This window comes from Micromys minutus, assembly GCF_963924665.1.
Source record: "Micromys minutus genome assembly, chromosome: 5".
Lineage (NCBI taxonomy): Eukaryota > Metazoa > Chordata > Mammalia > Rodentia > Muridae > Micromys > Micromys minutus.
The window spans coordinates 85,079,307-85,102,314 of record NC_137974.1 but is presented as its reverse complement, the minus strand read 5'-3'; the positions used below and the strand labels follow the sequence as shown (position 1 = coordinate 85,102,314).

Genomic DNA, 23,008 nt, shown 5'->3' with positions numbered 1-23,008 from the left:
CTCTTCATAATTCCTTAGCAGATTAAGTCAGTCAGCAGAGTCTGTGTAATGCCCTTTTTAGGATAGGAGCAGGGGTGCTGCAGACAGTGAGAGGCCGAAAACATTTGCACAGGGAAGTGGGCTGTGTAGGACCTGGATCTTCATGCAGTTTTCAGGTTCTCCTTTCGTGGACCACCACATCTAAGTCCTGCTTGATCAGAGGCCCTGATGTAACTGTGCAGAACATTCCTCATCTTTCCAGAAAAATCAGAAGAGCTAATCAGATGGCAGAAAAACAAAGCAGATAGATTGACTTTCGGGGTTTGAGGAAAAGACCCAGTTTCTGTCTCATGTCTCTACTCTCTTAAGTTAGCTGTTCCCGGAGGCCTGGGCTGAGCACTGCTGAAAACTGTTTGTCTCCGGGACCGCCAAGGGATTGTGTTGAGCCCTGCAGTGGAGCTTGGGAATCTGCATTTGTAGTCTGAGGTCACTACTGTGTGGAGTTTGTTGATGGCTTCCCAGATCAGATGACAGTTGAAGTCACTGGTTAGCAGCATGAGTGGTCAGCCACACGATGGATAATAACTAAGGACAGCAGGAAGTTTCCCATAGAAGCTAGCGTCAGGGTGAGCCTTGAAGAGAGCTGGGCTGGAGAGACAGGGTGGAGGGCAGCTTTCTGATTTCAGTTAGATGTCAGAGAAATGCTTTGTGCTCACAAGGTACACTCTCCCTCTTAGGACATGGCTCCACACAGCCCAGGCTAACTACTTTTTTCCGCAGCTGAGGTACACATTGTTAATCCATGCCTGTGGGAGTTAACAGGTGGGAGGACCAGAAATCCAAGGTCCAGCTACACCAGACTGTCAAAAACAGACAACACAGCCCCCACAGACAAGCAAGTGAAACATCGAAGTAATACTGACTCTGAGGTGTTTCTCACAGTGCTTGCCCATGTGTGGTCGTGCAGCCTCGCTGTAGGCTTCATCTGAACACACAGCATGCACACCACAGTGCCAGCCATGCCTGCTAATGCTCAGATAGGAGACTATTGTACGCTACTGTCTTAGTTAGGGTTTTATTGCTGTGAACAGACACCGTGACCAAGGCAAGTCTTATAAATAAAAACATTTAATTGAGGCTGGCTCACAGGTTCAGAGGTTCAGTCCAGTATTATTAAGGCAGAAGCATGGCAGCATCCAGGCAGGCATGGTGCAGGAGGAGCTGAGAGTTCTACACCTTCATTCAAAGGAAGCCAGGAACAGACTGAGCATCCTCAGGCAGCTAGGAGGAGTATCTCCAAGCCCATCCCCAGAGTGACACACTTCCTCCAACAAGGCCACACCTTCTACTAGTGCCACTCCCTGGGCCAAGCATATGCAAACCATCACAGTTATGAACTGTGTTTCTTTTATGGTTCAACTTTCTACTTTTACGGCATAATATTTTTCTGTCTCCAGTGAAGAGTCATCAAATACTAAGGGTTACAATAGGATGTTTGATTTTAAAAATGCTGTATAGGTAGCTGTGTGTGTATAGTTATATATATTTATATATACAGTTTTATAAACTTACGCCTGTAAACATATAACGTGTATTATGTATTTAAATACATTTTGACTTAGCATCAAGCCAGAGTTTCCAGCGTTTTCTGAAATGCTAATTCTGTTGCCCTACCGTAGGCACTGGCTTGTTGCAGTGACATCTTCTACCCAAATACGTCCGTGCAAAGAAAACTCAACGCAATTAGTATGAATACAAGCTGTGCACCTCGACTTTATTCTCCAGCTATGAAATCCCTTATAACCTGCGGTTTCTGCAGGCCATGTGCTTCAGCTCCATCTTCCTTCCGCCTCCTCTTCCTCCATTGATCCCCCTCTCCTCTCGCCTTCCCCTCCATCTTTTTCAGCTCCACCTTCCTTTCCTCTGCCCAATCACTGGCTCTAGCCTTTATTTTACAAGTTAAAATGGGGAGAAGGTTCCGATGAAGTCAGGAGTGTGTGACTAGGCAGCCCGTCTTGGGGAAACAGAATTAGCATCAAAATACAAACAGCTCCAGGGCGATCCGCAAGAGACCTCAGCACACTGTAATGTTTGTATGTCATGTTTGTGTGACGTGGTGTTCTCAGCGGTGTTCTCAGCGCTGGCAGTCTGAAGTCAGAATCTCCATCAGCTCTGTAAAGCATCCAAGATGCTTCTGCCCCACATTGACAATATTCAGTATTCACAATAGCAATCTTCACATTCATCTCAGATTTGCTTTCATCTTTAATTATGCTGTAATTATACATTTACTATGAAATTATTCTAAAATATATTTGTGATTTATTGTTAGTGTTTTCTTTGTTTGAAGTTAAGAATGTGGTTTCCAAATGGAACAATATATGAGCAAGTAGAATTTCAGCGTAAGGCAAACTGGCACTGTTGCTTTACACAGTAGTGCCCGAGAGTTTATGATTTAGAAACAAAGGCTTTTTTCTTGGAAATGATATTCTTCTCTTTTGTCTCCTTTAGTTGACCAGATATACCATCTGGCATCTCCAGCCTCCCCTCCTAACTACATGTACAACCCCATCAAGACACTGAAGACGAACACAATTGGAACACTGAACATGCTGGGTCAGTATGCTGTCCTTTCCTCATCTGTGGAAATACTTTAGGAGATGTCAGAAGTGTACAGTGTAATGCGTATTCCAAGACTCCTGCGATTTGCTGAAGTCAGATTGAACTGTGACGTCATGTCTTTTCTATCTTAAGTCAGCACCAGAACCCTGTGTACTTAGCTGCTACACCAGTAGAGCTAGTGTGCCTTCCTTTTTCCCTTATATTTACTCCAGTATATTTATTCATTCATTTGTAGTATAGATCTTTTCACCCTCAGCATCATTATTTTTCTTTCTTGAGTTGAGAACATGTACTTCTGATCTGAAGGAAGGAAGCACCTCCTGGCTTCCTGTTGACATTGAGTCACAGAGAGTCACGGTTCTTAGGCCTTTGGGATATTGCTAAATTCTTAAACATGATTCTTTTGATGCCATCACAGTCAGTCCTTGACATGGACAGTGACTGAAGGGTGGGTAGTATATACCACAAGAATGTCTGACAGAGGGACAGCTGGGTAATTCATGCCATGGGCAGGATAAAGCAGGATGGTGCAGGTTAGTTATGTTCTTTATAACAGTGCACAGGTACCAACTATTTTCATGACTTTTTTAATGTAAGATTTTTGGATTGATACTGAGTATCTACACTGGTAATTGAAACTTCTCAGTTCTATGGTTGGATTATCCGCTGGTTTGACTGTGGTGTTTGCACCCTTCTCCACCTCTCTATGGGTACGGTACTGTTCAGTAGTTTCATAGTATGGCCTTTTGACACGGGGAAGGCGCCTTTCTTTCCTGAATTGTAGTAACCAGTCTTCCATGGCTCTTGTCCGTTCCCAGGGAGTGGGACAGGTACTTAATTCAAGGGCCAGCTTGTTTTCCTTTTCTTTGTCTCTGAAGCTGGTCACCAATGTCAGAGGAATGCTAGTGGCCCTGGTCCGGGGTGGGTAGGTAGCCTTGCACCTGGAAGGACAAGGGGCCTGCATGGGAGTTTTGGAGACTGAGTTGCTGCTCAGACTAACCTGAGGACTGACATTAGAATTAGGAGGTGAAAGGAAAGTGTGAAGAGAGGTGGCCACATGCAGAGTCACATACTGCATGCGTTAGAAGTAGATTTTGTGTCTGGGGATGATGACTCACGTCCTTACGTTTAGTTTAGACTTGTGTTTTGGCGATTTGCAAAGTGGAAGGAAGAAGCCACATTTTAATGTCAGGTGGGGAAAAATAGGACTTAATAGAAATGTTTAAAGCAGGTTCTATGGATTTAGATCTGAAAACAGCCCTAATCTTAATTTAGGCAAAGCATGAACCAAGGGTCTGAAAGGGCTGGAGGTTGGTTTCAAGTCTTGTGGACTGAATGTTTTGGAGAATTTCTTAGCTAAGATTTTCAGGGGAACAGAAGCAGTGTGGTATAATTACACAAGTAGAAAGGTCTGTGGTAGACTCTGTGATTGCAGAGATCAAGGAGACCCTGCGTTCTGAGAACTGGGGAATATTGATATTTCCAGCCGTGGCCTTTGCCTTAGATTTTTCTATTTCTGTGATGAAACACCATGACCAAAAGCAAGTTGGGAAGGAAAGTTTTTATTTGGTTTATGCAGTAATTCAAACAGAACAGGAATCTAGGGACAGGAGCTGATGGACCATGGAGGGGTGCTGCTTACTGGCTTGCTCTTCATGGCTTATTTAACCTGCTTTCTTATAGAACCCAGGATCACCAGCCCAGCGGTGGCACTGCCCACAGTGGACTGGCTCCTACCCATCAATAAGTAAGACAATCTGACTGGAGTAATGATTGGGTCAGCATCAAGGTGCCATTATGACACCTCATCTAGTTGTACCATTGGGGTTCTGTGTGCACAGGAGAGAGCAGCATCTCTCCTTTATACATTTGAATTTGCATATCCAATTGTCTCAAAACCCAAAGGGTTTAAAACAAACAGAGCAAAATAAAAAGCCCTCAGGATCTTTCATTGTAGTTACTCTACTTCGTAAGACTCCACAGCGCTGCACCATAAAGTCTAGGAACAGAGGTGTCCAGGAGGTAGCCTGTGAATTGCATCTGACGCAACCTCAGGACATTTTCTTGTTAACCAATGGGAGTGGGCAGTCCCTGTCCTCACCTGCAGAGCAGCCCCTGCTCTCTCTCTGATTCCTTCCTTTCAGTTTGTTATTGAAAGGTACTTCAATTCAGTATCTATCACATGCTGCTCAAGCCGTCTATAATGGGGCCACCCCAGCCCATTTGTCTCACTTCCCCCTGTTTTATTCTTGGCATTCATCTTGGACTTTCTGCTTCCCTCCCTAGTTGCTTAGACACTCACATCTCATCTCCCCCTGCACGGGCCTCAGGCTGTGGATGCCTGCCTGCTCTGTCCATGTCACGGCCATCCTCTGCTCGTGCTGGGGTGCAGTAGTGGGGTACAGTGGGGTACAGTATCAGTTAAGTGAAGGTGAAGTCTGGGGAAAGTTTGGAGGACTTTCATGTTTACTTGACTCCACACTTAACGGTCTGGTTGTTCTATACGAGGGTGCTGAGTGTAGAAAAGTGGTTTGGGGATTATAGTGGCTACATTTCAGAAGGGACCGGAATGTGGAACCTGGAAAACAGCAGGTTACAGGCAGTTGCCCAGGCAGGGTGTGCGGTATGGTAGGTGTGCCATTTGGGAAGGCAAGAAACGAAGCTGCTGGGAGAGGTCATCTTACTAGGTAGCCTGCCAGCGTGGGGAAGCCACAGATGATTCGGAGGAAGCAGTACTCAGATGTAGCAGGCTGACGTATGAGCTCACAGAGAAGCGGCAGCGCACGCAGGGCCTGCGGGCTCCAGCCAGCCGGGGCCCAGCACCGACATCTGCTTGCAGAGGGGAGATTACTTTTCTCCGGTGGATTCTCACTGGATATATTAACCATATTTAAGGGTAGACCCAAAGCCTCGCAGAAAAGGTCAACACAAAATCAATTCAGTGTTATTTTTGAAGACTTTTTAAAATATTTAAAAATTTTATGTTTTACATGTCTTTTTTGCTTGTATATTATTTTTCAATTTTATGTTTATTTGGTTTTGGTTGAATATCTGCATTTTTTTCTTATTTTAGATTCTGCTTTGTTTGCCTGCTTTATATTTTTAAAGACATAGAAATCGTTGGATGGATGGGAAGGGTAGGGAGGGACTGGGGGTTTGGGGGAGGGGAACATAGTGCGTGAATCAGAATTGTTTTACAATTTAAAAAATCATATGAGGTAGCATTTTGGAGCATGGAGTCTGTTCAAAGCTCCCCGGAACCACGGTGTGCTCGATAGAGCCTGGATCTGGCCCTGTTTGCAGCTGCCATGTTTCTCCTGAATGTTGCTCGTTTGAGGGGTCCATTTGCAGTCTGCTTGTTGGTGGTTTTGTTTGTTTGTTTGATTCTTTGTTTTTCACATGTTCCATGGCAGATGCACTAGGAGTAGATAATTTGGTAGATACTAAGGTACCTTCAGGACTAAAACATTGCTTAAATTGGCCACACACACAAATGTGCCTGCCTGTGTACACTGACACTTTTTCTTATGATTTACACTTTCTATAGGACTGGCAAAGCGTGTGGGTGCCCGTCTGCTCCTAGCCTCCACGTCCGAGGTGTATGGAGGTGAGTGGTGGAGCCCCTGAAAAGGGCTCACGGCCCGTGGGGCTGGATCCTGTCATGGGCAAGAGGGAACCAGGTCTCAGGATCGCACTTAGAGGGTCCAGCCCGACACAGGCTCTTGGACTGATGCTCTGAGGCCTGGGTCAGATCAGCTGTTCAGCAGTGATGAGGTATGATTCCATAGAGGGGAACATTTTCCTGTTGCTCTGAAAGCAGCTCGGAGGTTACAAAATGAAGTTGCTTTTGCCCCTTTTGTTGGTGCGGTTCTTCAGCAAGAGCGGTGAGTACGGTGGCCGAGAGCTAGCCAGCGACCTGTGCTCATGTCCCCACTTGATGTACAGAAGGACGGCTGTAGATACCAGTAAAGATAGTGCCGGTCACCTCCAGGTCACATTTTACCAACCCACCACCATCATGGGCCCTCCTGAGCTGTTCAGTGCCCAGGAACTTGGAATGGATTTTTAATTCATATCTGGTTCATACACAGTCCAAAATCAGCTAGCTGCAGGGTACGGGTGAGCCTCCTCGCCGGTACAGTGAGGAACCAGACCCTGGCACGATGTGCTTTTTTCTCTTTTTACGTTATTCTTCTGGACAAGGGAAATGAGGATGTTAAGGTGTAAAATTGGAAGAGACCTTTGTTGTCATTGTTGTTTTGTTTTGAAGTAAGTTTGCCAAGTAGGAAAGCAACATAGCAACCCAAATTCTACAGAAAGTAGTTGTAACTGCCATGAAAGTTCTTTGAGGTTCTTGGCACTTAAAAGGACAAAGCAGGTGCCCTAGCACCCATCCCCCCACCCTGTTCCCAGTGACAGCTTTCCTTCCTTGCCAGCATCTGTGTGGTTGGAGCTGTTGTCTTTGGGAGTCCTAAGAGCTGAGGGTGGTATGATTGTTGTGGTTTGGCTGTGGTGCACCAGTCGGAGAAGCATCTGCCTCCCTATCAGCATCACAGAATGCTCATGAGGAGGATGAGGATTGGAAACGTTTCCCTGTTTTGTTTTGTCTTTTGAAACTGAATGCAGCACAGGCTCCAGCTTGCTTTGTAGCCTAGGTTGGCTTCCACTTGTGGTCGCCTGCCTCAGTCTTCCAGGTTCTGAAACTGTGGATGCTCAGTGCTACTCCTGACTTTGGAAATAATTTTTACTAGACCATTATGTATGTGAGCACATACACGTGCTCACTGATAAAAGCATGAACACATGTAGGTGTTCCATGTGCACACAGGTGCACATGTATTTGTAGTGGGCAGAGAATAACTTTGGAGTCTGGTTCACCTGGGTGTAGAGCGTATTAAGTAGTATAGGGCCAGCAGATCCCGGGAATCTACCAGTCTTTGCCTCCAGTTGGTTCTGGGGATAGAATTTAGGTCTTTGTGAATGCAAAGTGAATACTTTATGCAGTCACCTTCTAAATCCTGCCCGGCCTTTACTTCTCTAGCCCCTCCCACTAACTCCACCTCCATGGTTTTCTGAGGTAATTTTGTGAAGGAGATTTTTGAGAGCTTGTCTCCCTGGGTATTTCAGCCCAGCGTGCTGCCATGACTGAATGGCTTATCTTGGCATTCTTGTGTGCCAGAAATCTATGAGCATCTCCTTGGGACCTGACCTGTTGGAAGCTAGGAGAAAGCCTGACCTTGGTCATGTCTGAAAAGATGATTAATGATCTTTTTCTAGGGAGTCCTTGCCCTAGACTCTTCTCTCCTTCTCTCATTATAGCTTATGGGGATTTTCACTCACAGGCCTCACCCCGCTCTGTACACAACTGCAGAGTTGTGGCTGCTTCTTGAAGGCTTGTCTGGCTCCGGTGCACGTTCCAAGGGTCCACCCACATATGGTTTTGTCCCTTATTTCCATATGTCTGCTGTCCAACCATGTGCCAAATAAATTGGCTGTGGATTTATAACACAGAGTTGCTGTATGTTTTTGTCCACATTTCCTGGGAGAGATTTATACATTGTATAGCATGGTTGGACACATACGTATATGTAGGGAGAGCACCAGGTGCCCTGGCACTTAGGAAGAAGAGACACAGAGTTCTGAGCTTCCCTCACTGGCATTTGTTTTCAAATGTTCACCCATGCCCATCATAAATAAACACTGTTTCTGGTAACGAATCGAGGGCCGGGTGAGGGATACAAACTAAGTCTCATTGTCTCCTGCTTACTCTTAGATCCTGAGGTCCACCCTCAAAGTGAGGACTACTGGGGCCACGTGAATCCCATAGGACCCCGAGCCTGCTATGACGAGGGCAAACGTGTTGCAGAGACCATGTGCTATGCCTACATGAAGCAGGTATTGGTCCATACTACAGAGCACTGTACACAGATGTGTACATTCACTGTATAGGAATAAACCCCAGGGCTTGACACCTGCCAGTGGGTATTGGGAGGGCCTGGTGTTTACTGTTACAGATGAGTAGTATTACCAGCCATTTCTACATATCTTCTTGTTTTCAAAATGATACAAACTTGTATCCGGTACTGTGAGAGGCCAGCAACAGCTTCCCTACTGGCCTGTTCTCCACCACCAGCTAACATCTGCCTTTTTCCAAGGCCTTTAAGTTGGTGTGGTTTATTTTTAACATTTATTTATTTATTATTTCTGTTCCTGTGTGTGGGTGCATTACATGTTCTGGGAGGTATTGGGAACTCACAGACAGCCAGGTCTTTGGTAGCCAGCTTGCTCAGGAATCCTGTTTCATCCTGCTGTGAGCTAGGATTACAGGTGGCCTGCTGTGCTCTTCCTCTTTGAGGTCCACAGCATATCTATACATTTCCCCATCTTTCCCTTGTGCTTTCTCGTCATTGCCACACTGAGTGCTTCCGTCATGGGTGTTCCATCAAGTTTGTGCGTCACCTCACACACAGGCCAAGAGGCCAAGGTTCCCACGCTGGCTCTACCGTAACAGGAGTTGGAGATGGATGAGCACTCAGTTCTTGCCTCTGATCGCTGGCACGGGCTTGTAGCTATGAGCTGTTGCCTTGGGGAGTGCAGTGGAAGGAAGGCAGGTTGTTTGGCCAGGTGAAAGCCCTGTACTGTTCCACTTTTCCACTAAATTTGTTGGTGCTTGGGACCCGCATTCTCTGGTCCTCAGGAACTTGTTTTCTTTGTTCATTCTTTGCCCCCTCCCCCCCTTCTTTCTTAATTCTCTTTAATTGAAGCAGGACAGGTAGGAAACTAACCGTGGGCATGAAATGTAGTTTAGGACAGCCAACTATAGATGTGCTCTCTACCCTGGGAGTGGTGAATCAGCCCACATCTAGCCTGTGGGCAACAGAGGAGGGCAGTGTGGGAGGCTCCTGGACCCTGACTACTTGTTGCAGATCATCCATCATTCTTTTATGTAGATGTCAGTACAGCCAGAGGCTAAAGTTCCCTTTTATGATGAGCCTGGAGCACTTAGCTTCCTTAGTTTTTTAATGCAAAATAATTTAATGTGGGTATCGGCTCTAGGCCTCTCTGCCCTTTCTCTGCTAGAGGTAGACCTGAGTTCTTACAGATCTCATAAGTAATGGTGTGAGCTTCCAGCTTTCTGTCCCTGTGCTCCGTGTTGTAAATAGTAAGCTCCCACACAGCGGTATGTTGCTGTCACTCTAGCCCCGGACTCTAAGCATGCAAGGTAACCCCTTTAGAGAGTGTAACTCAGAAAACCTGATTACCAAGCCCCCTGCCCTGCCGGGCACCATGGTCTCCTGCTTGTCAGGATCGCTACTGGTTAGACATGGCATAGTACATGGGGGTTACCTTGCGTGCTAGAGTGACAGCAGCATGCTTCAGCTTCATTGCGGCTGGGTCTGTTTACTCTTCCCTCAGTCCACCTAGCATTCTTGAGGTAAGTATTGGTTGCCTGCTGTTGAGATGAGAGTGGGCACCAGATTTGTTCCCAGGTCCCTGGCTCCTAAGTGAAGCTTTAGTGACCTATACAGCATGCTCAGTCCTGCTGTCTTGACAGGCTGCTGTGGATAAGTGTCTTAGGGTTTTACCGCAGTGAGCAGACACCAGGACCAAGGCAACTCTTATAAGGACAGCATTTAATTGGGGCTGGCTGACAGGTTCAGAGGGTCAGTCCAGGATCATCCAGAGTCTAGGCAGGCCTGGTGCAGGAGAGCTGAGAGTTCTACGTCTGAAGCCACTAGAAGACTGGCTCCCATGTGGTTAGGAGGACGGTCTCATTGCCTATCCTCACAGTGACACACTTCCTCCAACAAGGCCACACCTCCTATTGTGCCACTCCCTGGGCCAAGCCATAATCAAATCACCACAATAAGGAAGTGTCCAGTGAGGCGGCACAACTCTGAATCGAAGAGCATCAGTCTGGGACAGTGACCCAGTCAGTTATTTACAGTGCCCAGAACAGCAGCCCATGTGGTGTTACTCTAGGCATCTGCTGTTCCTTAGCCAGACCTAAATACCACGTCGCTACATGGTAGCATCAATTTTGGGTTCTAAATGTAAGCCTTTTTCTAGTAGCTTTAGAGAAAAGCATTATAGTTGTTAGGGGGATTTTTGCTTTTAGAAAGTCCTGAGTCAGCTTTATATTGGCATATTACTGATTTCATTATTTTAATAACTATAGCTTTTTACATTCAAGAATACATCTTTTTGTTATTGATAATCTTTTTTTTTAGGGCTCTATATGGTGTGTAAGTAAATCTAATGTAAGGAACGAAAATTAAATAGAAGTCTGAATTGCCCTTTTTTTAATTAAATAAAATGTTGTTTTTTAACAGTTTTCTTTCAAGATTCTCAAAATTAGTGAAATACCCTAATATATTCAATATAAAGTTTTATTTCATTGCATATCTTTTATGGAGACCAAAGGGCAGAATAGAGCATCCTTCATAAATAGTTAAAATTTGTCAGAGAGAAACAGCGTTGTTGCTTCTGTGTGCCTGTGGGCATGGGGACTTATAATGTGGGGCTTGCCTTGGAACTGTGGTCAGGGCTTAGGGTACATTTGCACTCCTAGCCCCCTGTGAGTGTGTCTTTGAAGTCGTGGCCCACCCACTTTCTGAACTGAGTCTGCATAACAGGCTGCCATTCATAAACCACAGACCAGCAGAGCAGAAAGAGAAATCAGAAGTCAGAAGTCACATGGCAGTAGCCTCAAGGGCGTATTTAGTTTTGGCATTAGCACAGTTAACAAGAAAGAAGAATAGTTGCTATGTATAAGACTCCAGAGGGCCTGCTGTGTTTGCCGGCCCTGCCTTGTTCTCAGGGTGTCTGCTGCCCACATCCTGCTACTCCACATAGACATCTGCAGTGTGCTGTTCGCTCCCTGCTAGCTTTGCAGTGCTGTCGGCAGACCCTGACGCATAGCAACCGTAAGAGGTCCACCTATTCATGTAGCAGTCCCTGTTAGTTTTTGAGAGAGATATACTTCAACACCCCAGGGGATGTGTGACTGAAAGTGCAGGAATCTGTGTATGTCATGCTTTTTCTGAACATGTATAACTATGTTAAAATTTAATTAATAACTTAGGCATAGTAAGAGATTATTGGCAGTTACAAAACAGACCAGTTGTAGGAATGTGCTGTGGTAAAACTCATAGGCATATGCTGCCTCATCATATCTCCCAATACTACACTCACACATTTTGTTGACTGTAGGTGACTGAAACCATGGCTGTGTATCCACTTCACTAAAGTAGACATGTTGAAGAGGATTGTCAGGGAACTACAGACGCATCTGCCATCACCCAGCCTTATGTGGCCTTTTACCCTCCAGAGAGAATGTGAGCAGCACTCAGCCTAGTAAACTGCACTTCACAGTGCAAGACCTCAGGTGTGTGAGAAGCAGCAGAGAATGAGATGGTTCAGCCTCCTGTCCCTGTTGATTCACACATTTTCAGGGAACAAGAAGACTTGGAAGTGTGGCAGAGCAGGGCTACCAATTCTGGGAGCATCATATATATATATATATATATATATATATATATATATATATACACACACACACACACACACACACACACACACACACACACACACACGTGTGTGTGTGTGTGTGTGTGTGTGTGTGTGTGTAGTGGAGGGTGACAATCTGTGTCCTTTGTCCTTCGAGGACTTTCCTACATTGAACAGTGATCAAACCGTAGCATCTCTGACTTAATAGATGACTCTTCAAGTATAGCTTACATTGAAGAGCAGTCTTGATGGAGAGCCCATTCTTCTCTGGACCCCAGGACTTCACCATTATAAGTGAAGCAGTGGGGTGTCTGATGCTACCTGACTCTTGTGGGCCACCCAGTTGCTCTTCCTCAAACTCGTGATTCATCTTCCCCAGAGAGCTATGGGATTCCACTCTTGTCGTTCTGGTGGGGAACAGATACTGAGAAACATTGTACAAGATCACTGTTTTTAGATTGAAAATAAATTTTAAACAACATATTCCGATCATAGTTTCTCTTCTTCCAACTCTTCCCAGGTCCTCCCTACTTACTCAATCCCATGCCTTTTCTCTTTAGAAAATAAAATAAAGTAAAATAAACAAAGTGAAAGCACAAAACCATACACAAATACATACACACTCTCACATACACACATATCCACACATACGCATACATGTACACACACAAACCAAGAACACAAAATTGGAAACCGTAGTGCACAAGCAAAAGACCAGTAACCCCACCCAGCCACCCAAATGCCTAGGCAAAGCAATATGAAACAAAAGTCTACAAAGATACCACTGAGTCATTTTGTGTTGGAGGTCTACTGCTGGGCTCGGGGCCTACCATCAAGTGTGGTTTATAGATCCAGTGAGGCTCCATTGAAGAAAAGTAATTGCCGTTAGAAGAAGATGTCTATTGATGATGGCTTCTTGGTTAGGGGTGGGAGCTCATGTCTGGCTTAAACCTGTGCAGGCCCCGTGAACGCCTTCATCTCTGTGAGTTTATGTGCAAGCTCGTCCTTTGGGTCTGAAGGACACTCTAGTTGTTACAATATTTCTACTTACTCTTCCACATAGCTCCCTGTTCCCTGAGGACTGCATGTTCCAAGGTCTCTCAGTCTCTGCACACTGTCCAGTTGTGGGTCTCTCTGTTAACACCATCTACTGTGAGGGCCGAGGAAGGATTGTATGTCATTAGTCATTTCATTGCTATGTTCCTTTAGCAGAACAGTAATGTTTGGTTTCCCTCTAGACTCCTGTCCTATCCAGTTTCAGGTTCTTGGCCACCTGAGCATTGTTAGGCATGGGTTTCATCTCTGAATGGAGTTTTAAATCCAGTGTTGGTTATCCCTCGGGATTTGTGTCTCTGTTGTACCAACTTACGTCGGTAGGTCACCATTGTAGATCTCAGGCTTTGTAGCTGGGTTGGGGGTAACCAATTCAAGGTAAGTTAGCATGATCAGCAGACAGACAAAAGTCAGGTACAGACATCTGTCCTTCACCGAGGGCTCAGTATCAGTTATGAAATAAAAGCACAGTGGAAGCGTTGCATGTGCTCAGGTTTTAGATACCCTTCCGTGAGTGGTGCAGTGTGCAGCTCTGTGCAAGACACTTACATCACCCTGGGTACTGAGACCATCCAGAGCTGACATATATGACTGTGAGCATTGTCAAGATTTTTCTATCCAAGGGGTACTGGATACCAAAAGACACCTCTTTGTTTTGGGCTCAGAACTGTGACATGGTCAATTTTCAAAGTGGTATCACTGATTTGTAATCCTTATGACATAGCAGAACAGACATTGTTTTCCCACTTCGGACACCAGAAGCATCGGTCTTAGACACTTAAGTATAACTGGAGATGCTGGGATGAACCTGGAGCGTGCCCACTATGCCCGTGAGCTTGTGCTCTCCGCGTGGGTGTTCACACTGGTCTCTCTCCTCTTAACTTTCCACTGGTTATGCTGACCTATCTCATTGTGGCTGAGATGTTCTCATTCTTGCTGCTCCTGTGACATGAAGTCTTGAGCACACAGTGACATGAAGCTGTGGCTAAGAATAAATCACGACTTAGTTCTGTGAATGTTGGCCTTTTGTATGTTGAGTTCCAGCATCACAACCTGATAGAAGCTCAGCAATGTAGTTGGTGGCAGGGCTTGGCTATGCAGATTGATGTCACATGATCTAGAACATATGGATGTGTTTAGATCCTTCAGAGATCGGCTCTGCTTTCAATGAAATTCTGCCCTGGTGGCACTTGCCCAGTTTTCAGCCTGTCCCTTCTTCCAAACTGAGTATGGGAACCAGCCCAGTGCCACCATAAATAGCTTGCTGATGCCTCTTGGCTAGACCTTCACTATCCCACTGTGAGCGTAGAGGATGAGTGTCGAATGAACGGTACATGATGGGCCAGTGTTGCCTTTGTGTCGGGGCAAAGGTTTGCTGACACTGAAGAAAGCTGTGCGTGCTGATTCCAGAGGATGCCAGTGTCCAAGAACAACAGACCTCAGCTGAAAGGAGATTCAGGGTTGTCTTTCATGTAGCTAAGCTTGGCATGATGTCTGGACTTGGCATGTCTATTGGGAAGCTATGAGACTCTGGGCAGAGGTAGCAGCAGTGGTTACAGCTACTTCAGGAGTTCATGCAGCCTCTTAACTTTTAGTTCATTCCACTTAGCTTGCTTTATGGAGAAACCAGTAAGCCTGCCCGTTCACATGTTCGTCAGTAAATGTTTGCAGAGGTCAGTTTATGATAAGGCCACACTTTGGAATGTTGTTCCTGAAAAGGGGGAGAACAAGAGGGTAGAAGCCTTTGACTGAGCTTTCCTCTGCAGAGCTGCCTGTTTGATATTGTAGAGTTGCTGAGGTTTTCCAGTCTCTTAGGATTAAATCGTAACCATCCTCTTCTGATTCTTTACTTTTCTCATCAATTAAATGCAAGTGGAAACTTTTGAGTCATCTTTTATTGAAAGCCGAATTTGCCCTTCCCCCTCTTTCCCTCTTTAATATATTACCCTCTGCCATCCCCAGGGGAGGGGTTCTGAGATCTATGGTGGATTCCTGGCATTACAGACTTGTCTGTGCTGTGTAATTTAATGTCATTTCCATTTTAACCAGACAGTTGGCATGCGTCATGGCTGTGGCTTGAAGTGTATAATAAGCAGATCACTGTTTTCTGTCAGCAGCTTCACAGATAGAAGGTTCCCTAATAAATTTTAAGGCAGGCCCACACATGGGAAAATAGGCACCTGTCGTGAGACAATTTATGTAAACGGTTTACCCTCACGTAACTGTCTCATAGCTCCCCCAGCACAGAGCCGCACCACTGGCCTTTGCACAGTGAAATCTGAGACAGCTTTGGCTTGGATGTAGTTCTGTATCACCCAGCTGCTGCTTTATGATGAGCACATCACAGATCAGAACAGAGTCCTGTCTTCTGAAAGTGGATCGCACCCTGGGCCCCATACACACAGGGCACTAGAACTGTTGAAGAGGGCAGCACCCTGCAGAGAGGGAGGCCTCATATTCTTTCTCTCTGTTCCAGGAAGGTGTGGAAGTTCGGGTGGCAAGAATTTTCAACACCTTTGGGCCACGGATGCACATGAATGATGGGCGGGTGGTCAGCAACTTCATCTTACAAGCACTACAAGGGGAGCCACTCACAGTGAGTACTGCCCAGGGGCTGCCTGTGACCTGTCTTCACACCAGTAAACAGAGGGTGACTTGCCTTAGGGACTTGATGTTTCCTGAGTTAACACATCATTTCCATGCATCTCTGCTACCTTCATGAAAGGAGGAGAAGTACGTGGGTAGAACACATCGCAGGAATAGCCTTACAGTGAGCCTTGGGTCCCGTTTCATTCACCCTGTACTCTGGGACTCGACCTGTGCATGCTTGAACCTTCCCCATGGATTGCTAATGGCCAAGCCTGCTTTCCTCTTCTAAGTGGCACCTTGCTGCTCCGTGATGGGGACTCTGTGGTCATATCTGGCCTCTTTCCATATCATTTAGAGACAACCAGTTCTTCCTGGTGGCCTGGCTCTGGACCCACCTGCCACTATAGTGTCCTGTCTTTGAAGTGCTCCCATTCTTGTTCTTCAGTCCTGTCTTTCAGCCTGTCCTAGAGCCGACCTTCTGAAGAGGAGAAACCCAGATCCCTCATATCAGGCTCAGCATGTGCCACAGACTTTCCCAGGGTTCCCACCCTCCCCACCCCCCGTCCTCAGACCGACTCCTTCAGCTCCTGTCTTGCCTGTCTGGACACTTCCTGGGCATTCTCTCCATCATCTGCGGACAGCAGTAACTGCCGGATCCCACTATTTGTCTTCATTGCACTCGGTACTGGTGGAAAGACTAAGTTCCCAGGTCCCCAGCACAGCATGAACTCTGGAAGCCAAGACCTTTGTTCCTTCGATTCATAGCTGTGTCTCTGGCCCCAGTACATGGGCAACAAAGTGGAAGTGACCCGGGTTAGCCACAGAAGCCAGGAGTTTTAGCTGTAAGTGTTGGTGAACCTGTCTTTCATATCCTCTCCTGCTGCATCTGGCGTCTACCCACAGGTTTCCCAGATGCAGATTCAGCCAGCTCAGAGTGAAAGTGTTGGAAAATATGGTGCCTGTGATTATGGGCAGATGCTGTTTTCCTGTATGGAGAATGTTAATAACTTACATGCAAATCCCAAACCATTTCACAAAAGGGACATTGCCATCTTGGATTTTGGTATCTGCGGAGTGTTTTGGAGCCAATCCCCATGGGAACTGAGGGATCACTATATTTGGGGTTTAGATGATCTCTGTTGGGAAGGGATATTCCTGATGGCTTTTCAACCACCATGCACAGGGTCAGAGCTACCGTGTTTGCAGAGAAGACTAGTAACAGCCTTTGAAGAAACAGCTTTTCCATTTTTTGCCTTCATGGCATCTTCAAGGGCCCCATATTGAGGAGGAAAGCACGTCCACTGGCAGCCTCACAGATGTACGTATTGTTGGCACAGGTCATACCTCATATGTCATCCTCACAACTGACAAACAGTAAGAAGTCAGTTCTTGGACACAGTCTTTTGAAAAAAAAAAACTGATATATGTGTTCTCGCTCATATTAAGTATCAGAATATATGATGTAGCTCAAGATGTTTTTGTTTTTCTTAATAATTTAATTAAAATACAATTATATTATTTCCTTTCATCCCCTTCCCTCAACCTTTCCTGTATCCTCTTCCTCTAATATTTCCCATTTCCTTTTACTCCCTTTTAAATTTATGGCCTCTTTTCATCATCATCATCATCATCATCATCATCATCATCATCATTATTGTTATACAGAAACATTTAAATATATAAACACAGTTGCTGAGTCCATTCAGTGCTGTTTATGGGTATATGATTTCAAGGCTGACTGACCACTGGGTATTGTATAACCAATTAAGTGGCCCATCCCTGGGGAAGACTAATTGTCCCTCTCGGCAGTTGTTAGTTACTGTAGTTCTTTTTCTAGGTTTGAAGCCTTGTTAGCATGTTGCCTTTGGGTCTTGTTCTGCAGCCACGTTGTTGCAGCACTATGGGTGTATCTTAGGTCTTGTTCTGCAGCCACATTGTTGCAGCACTATGGGTGTATCTTAGGTCTTGTTCTGCAGCCACGTTGTTGCAGCACTATGGGTGTATCTTAGGTCTTGTTCTGCAGCCACGTTGTTGCAGCACTATGGGTGTATCTTAGGTCTTGTTCTGCAGCCACGTTGTTGCAGCACTATGGGTGTATCTTATCATTTCTTGGAGACACAGACTCATCCCACTGCCATTTCCTCTGGCTCTTGAGGGGATGTAGTGTGGGATGTTGTGCTGTAGCTGTGTGTTGAGGATGAGCGCCATGGTCAGTTCTCTGTATTCTGGCCAGTTGTGGTTTTCTGTGGTAGTTTCCATCTGGTGCAAGGAGAAGCTTCTTTGATGAGGGGTGAAAGTTAGATATACCAGGCAAGATGGCGTATAAACCTTAAGATGTTGTAAGCTCATGTCAGGACTGGTTCTGAAGTCAGACCCACAGAATTCCAGGGACCCCCCACTGATAGTGTCAGGGTGGTTTTTCTCAGGTCTAACTCTCGGTTTCCTTCTAGGTATATGGATCTGGGTCTCAGACACGGGCATTCCAGTATGTTAGGTAAGGCTCTTGTCACTACCCTTGGCTCTGAGTAGAAGCAGCAGAAGCAGTTCGCTGAGTATCGGACATGCTGGTTATTTACACAGCCCACCTGTGCATTGAGCTAACTTTAATATTTGATTGGGAACCTCTTGCTACTCTGTTTAGAAGTTAAAGCTGATTTTCATCCATTTTTTCTGTGGTTCCTGGCTAATGTCTTACCGCCACCTAGTGTTGCATAGATAAAAGTTACCCAGCACTTCGGGGAGCTTGACTGTTAATGCTACAGGCCATTGTCACCCATCAAACCTGCAGATTCAGATGTCTGACCAGTTTTAGCAGGCATGGCTCTTTATCACGGAGAAAGTCTTTAAGAATATAGGGTAAAGGTGTCTTAATGGTGATCCGGTGTTGAAGCTGAGGCAAGTTCATGTTCCTTAATACTTTCACTTGGTGACTTCTGTTGTTGTCTTTGGAATTCTACCTAGACTTTTGTTGGTCAACACAGCTGGTAATTATAAGCAATTACTGCACTGAAATACCCTCTACCTGTATTTAGAATTAAGACTAATTAATAAATAGCTATTACAAATTTCATGGAAAATTTCAACCCCCTTGGTCATTGTGAAGCCCAGCTCTATATTTTAACACATGTACTTTTTGCTCTTAAGTACAAATGCCTCAAATGGACATTGGCCAGGAAATGCCACGTGTCATGGAGCCTTCCAAGGGTACTGTGGAATTAGATGTCAGCTATAGGGTGCAGGGCTGAGTAGCTTCCAGCCTCAGCCGGAGCAACTGTGACTCACTGGATAAGGAGCTTAACAGAAGTCACGTAGAACAATGGAAATCCTGCTTTCTTCTTATTTTCCTGAAAGTTAAAATAACCAGTGTAGACTTTTCTCTGTAAATATATAAACTCTTAAATGAGATACGGAAGAAGCTGATAATATGTGTGTCCACAGTCAGTGTTGGTTTCCTGAAAAGAGAAATGGCTGGCCAATGCTCCCAGTAGGTTAATTGATTCCAAGAGACAGTTTCACAGGGGAAAGTGGTCCATTCCTCCCTCAGGACAGTTTCTGTTCTAGAGTGTAAAGCTCGGACTGGGTGCTTGGAGAAATGTACTGGGGCTCATTTCTGTAGCTGTGTATTGAACCATCTCTTCATAATAATAAAAATAACAATGTGTTTTCATCCCATCCCCGTTCACCCTCAGTCATGTACTTCCAGGAGATCATAATGTCTTCAGGTGTACAGATTCAGCCTTGAACGACAGAACCAGGGCCTCAGACTCCCTCCTCTTCCACCATCATAGAACTTGATGTACTACAGGGCCACTGGTTACAAACCTGTCTTCTGCCTGGTTTCAGTGGCATCTCATACACAATTAAGTAGCTTCAGATACATTTGGTAGGGAGGGAAAAGGGTAGATGATTGAAAACGTCAAGAATTCAGCAATGCCTGTGCTCTGCACTGTCTCAGCGAGAACAAAATCCATGGCCCTCGGCCTTTCATGGCCACAGCTCACACGCCTAGTTGCTGTGACCTGCATGGTCACCTCCTATACCCACCTGATACCTCGGAAAGAGGGTTTAAGTCGTTCCCCTGTTCATAGGTGTGAACCCTTTCGGCAGAGCCTTTTTCTGCAGTGCTGCCATTGTCTTGGTATCTGAGATCACCAGGATGTGGGCACACTGTGGGTCAGTTCCCTCCCTGATAGGCGCTGTTTAGTAGAGAACTGACCAAAGTTTGGCTCTTTTTAATACATCTCCTACCCTTTTAAGAAACTGATTATTTTCTTAATTAAAAAAAATTTTAACCTCACAGTGTAAGTGTACAGTGTTCCAATCTGTAGTTACTGCCCTTAGTTCACTGTCCCCAGAGCCACAGTTGCCTCAGCAGCACTACAGGGACCCAAGGCCGACATGGTCATCTGCATTGACATCTGGCATGACATGTCTGATACTTTCATAGCTGGGTTGTGTCCTCATTCACATAACAAAGGCATGTTATATATTCTTAAAAGTCACTTTGTCAAAATGACACTTATAAAGAGCTTCAGGCTGAATGAGTGTGACCTACACAAACTTACACAATGTTGACTTTAAAAGTTGCCAACCTATTACATACAAGGTGCCTGGCCCTCCCTCCTCTCCCAAAGAGGATGACTGCTTAAGAATCAGCCATCTTCTAGCACCACGTGACCCTACCCCTTTAACGTTATGAGCCATTTCGGATGCTACTGAACGGCAGCTTTTAATGTCTCCTTACAAACACACAGAAGAACGAGTTGTGGAGTTAGTGGCTACTGCCATGGTGATGAAGTGACTTTTTGCCAGTTTCTCTTTAAAAAAAAAAATCATTGATGGTCAATGGTGGTTTGCATTTGCACTTGATCTGTGAGAACAGAACACTGAACGTATTCATATAAAATTTCCATTGCCGAAAACCGAAAAGCAAAAATAACCTTACTAAACGACACACCAAAAAGGAAAGAAAAATGTTTTTTTTTTCCAATTAAAAAAAAAAGGAAACAATCTCGGGTTTTCTTTTGGAAGCCAATCACGAGCCATAGTGGCTCGTGCCTTGCGGTAAAGCTGGAGGAAGAGGGAGAGGTTTTCCAGTGGACTTCATTCAGAACCATAGCTGCTGGACACGGGCGTAGCACAAGCGCTTAGATTCCCTGAGGTGTCATTTTTACGAAGTAACTTTTCTTTAACAGAGCTACACTTTAACGCTTCTGAAACTCAGAACCAAACCTTGGTAAGCGGAAGTTTGCTAACTTCTCTTCACCCTCATGGCTGATCACAATTCATCTGAAACATCCAGACGTCCCTGACAGCTTCTTAGGATGTGTTAAGGGTGGGCTGCTGAAGGCTGGGGGAGGGGGCAGCAGCTGTTGTTGATTTCGGTGCTCGGTTTGTCCGGCTGTCGCTCTGGTTTGCCAGTATGGAGTTTGCATACTGAAGTCCATTCATGTCTGTGGAGCTCATTTTATAAGACAATCACAACGTTCGTTTCTGTCGACTGATGTGGGCTCACGTTAAACATGAGGTTTCGTCAGAGACCCTGCAAATGCTGTCATGGGGTGTATATATATCTACTGTAACTTCTGTTGGTCCTTGATTGTCTTCAGACATGCGCAGAAAGGGTAGATTTAACCCGGCACCATCCTCCCACTGTGTCCACCTCACCACACCCACCAAAAGCGAACCCCAGTGCTGCAGGGTTCATTCCATCCATGATCCTGCTAGCGTTACAAGCGCCATCTTGATTTTCAGGGCTTTATTTCCACATTCAGTTTTTCATTTGGGTTTTGTTTTTGTCTGGGAAGGGTTGGTACGTGCCCTCACAGCCTGCACTCTGGTGGGCTGTGCCTGACCCGACTCTTCTCTTTTCCCTCAGTGATCTGGTCAATGGCCTAGTAGCACTGATGAACAGCAACGTCAGCAGTCCTGTCAACTTGGTGAGTACCATTTGTCTCTGCAGTTACCAGAGGGTCTTCTGTGACGGGCTGTCCTTGCACATGACTGGCTTGTGTGGGGAATCTGCTAAGTGCTCTAGTGAACCAAGCAGAGTTAGAGACCGAGAGAAGGGAAGTGTGAGGCATTCATGAGCAACGTAGTAACTTTGCTGCCTGAAAGGCTTTCTGTGAGGATCACACACGTATGCTGGGTGAGGCTTACGATAAGTCCCTGCTTGTTCTCTGTACATTGTGCTCCCTTAATCTTTTTAGGAAGCTTTTGTATAAGAACAGTCAGTAACTATATCTGTTTAGAAATCTGTCTTCCCTCAAATCACAAAATTGTCTGCCAGGACCCTCCCAAAGCCCCTTCTCCATGTCCCCCTACCCTCCCAAAGCCCCTTCTCCATGTCCCCCTACCACTCTGTTCTGCCGCTTTGCCTTTCTTTGTGTCTACAGTTAAGCCTGGGCCTTCCCGAGTCTTTGACCTCTGTGTCCAGGAGAGCCTCAGGAGTTGGGAGCTGGTGGAATTTAAAATTCCAGCTCCCAGGCTTTTCTATGTGTGTGCTAGGTCGTATACTTAGAGTAAGAGTAGTGGTTAGGGAACTGGTGGAGCACCTGCCTAGCATTGGCAAGGCCTGCATGCTATCTTCAGCACTGCAAAAATGAAGGCAGCCACTGTTAGAGAACAGATCTTAACAACCCCCCACTCCCTCCATCAAGCTGACTCCATCAAGCTCATGGGGACTGTCCCCGTGGTTCACCCAGAACACTGGTCTGTGACAGCATCCATTGTTGCTGCAGCTTTCTCTACAGGACCATCAGTCCTGCACTGTGGAAGGTGCTGACAGTTCTCAGAGGAAGCACGTTGTCCTAGGAGAGCCAGGATTGTGAAACCAAACCTGCAGAGTAACACTATCGTGAAAGTTACTTGTCTGGACGCTCACCCAATGTATACGCCCCCTTTTAAAATGATACTGTCTCACTGAAGGCTCTTCTTCAGAGCAGGTAGATGAAGGTTTAAGGTACTGTACATTTGTCCCTGGCCAGATGACAATCATTCCGGAATGTGCCAGTGGGACAAGAAGCTAGAGTGAAGTTACTCGGAGACAGGGCTGTCTGGGAGTTGATGGTTGAGGCATCTCTGAAGTCATGTGTGGTCCAAGTAGGGACATACTGCTGTTGTCATGGCATTTGTAAGAGAATCCACTTCTTTTTTAGGGAAACCCAGAAGAACACACAATTCTGGAATTTGCCCAGTTAATTAAAAACCTTGTTGGTAAGTAAGCTACAGCACTCTGAAAGGCGTCATCTGCATT

At 45.7% G+C, this 23,008-nt stretch overlaps 1 protein-coding gene across 2 annotated transcripts in view; it reads left to right on the top strand.

Annotated features, from left to right (window-relative positions):
- Window positions 1-23,008, top strand: part of UXS1 (UDP-glucuronate decarboxylase 1) — a 70,597-nt gene that overhangs the window by 42,165 nt on the left and 5,424 nt on the right. For both annotated transcript variants that reach the window (XM_080917526.1, XM_080917525.1), the window contains exons 7-13: window positions 2,491-2,595; window positions 6,149-6,208; window positions 8,375-8,496; window positions 15,641-15,760; window positions 18,204-18,247; window positions 21,632-21,692; window positions 22,911-22,968. In XM_080917526.1, coding sequence (XP_080773652.1) covers window positions 2,491-2,595; window positions 6,149-6,208; window positions 8,375-8,496; window positions 15,641-15,760; window positions 18,204-18,247; window positions 21,632-21,692; window positions 22,911-22,968 — 570 coding nt within the window. The remainder of the gene's footprint in view (window positions 1-2,490; window positions 2,596-6,148; window positions 6,209-8,374; window positions 8,497-15,640; window positions 15,761-18,203; window positions 18,248-21,631; window positions 21,693-22,910; window positions 22,969-23,008) is intronic.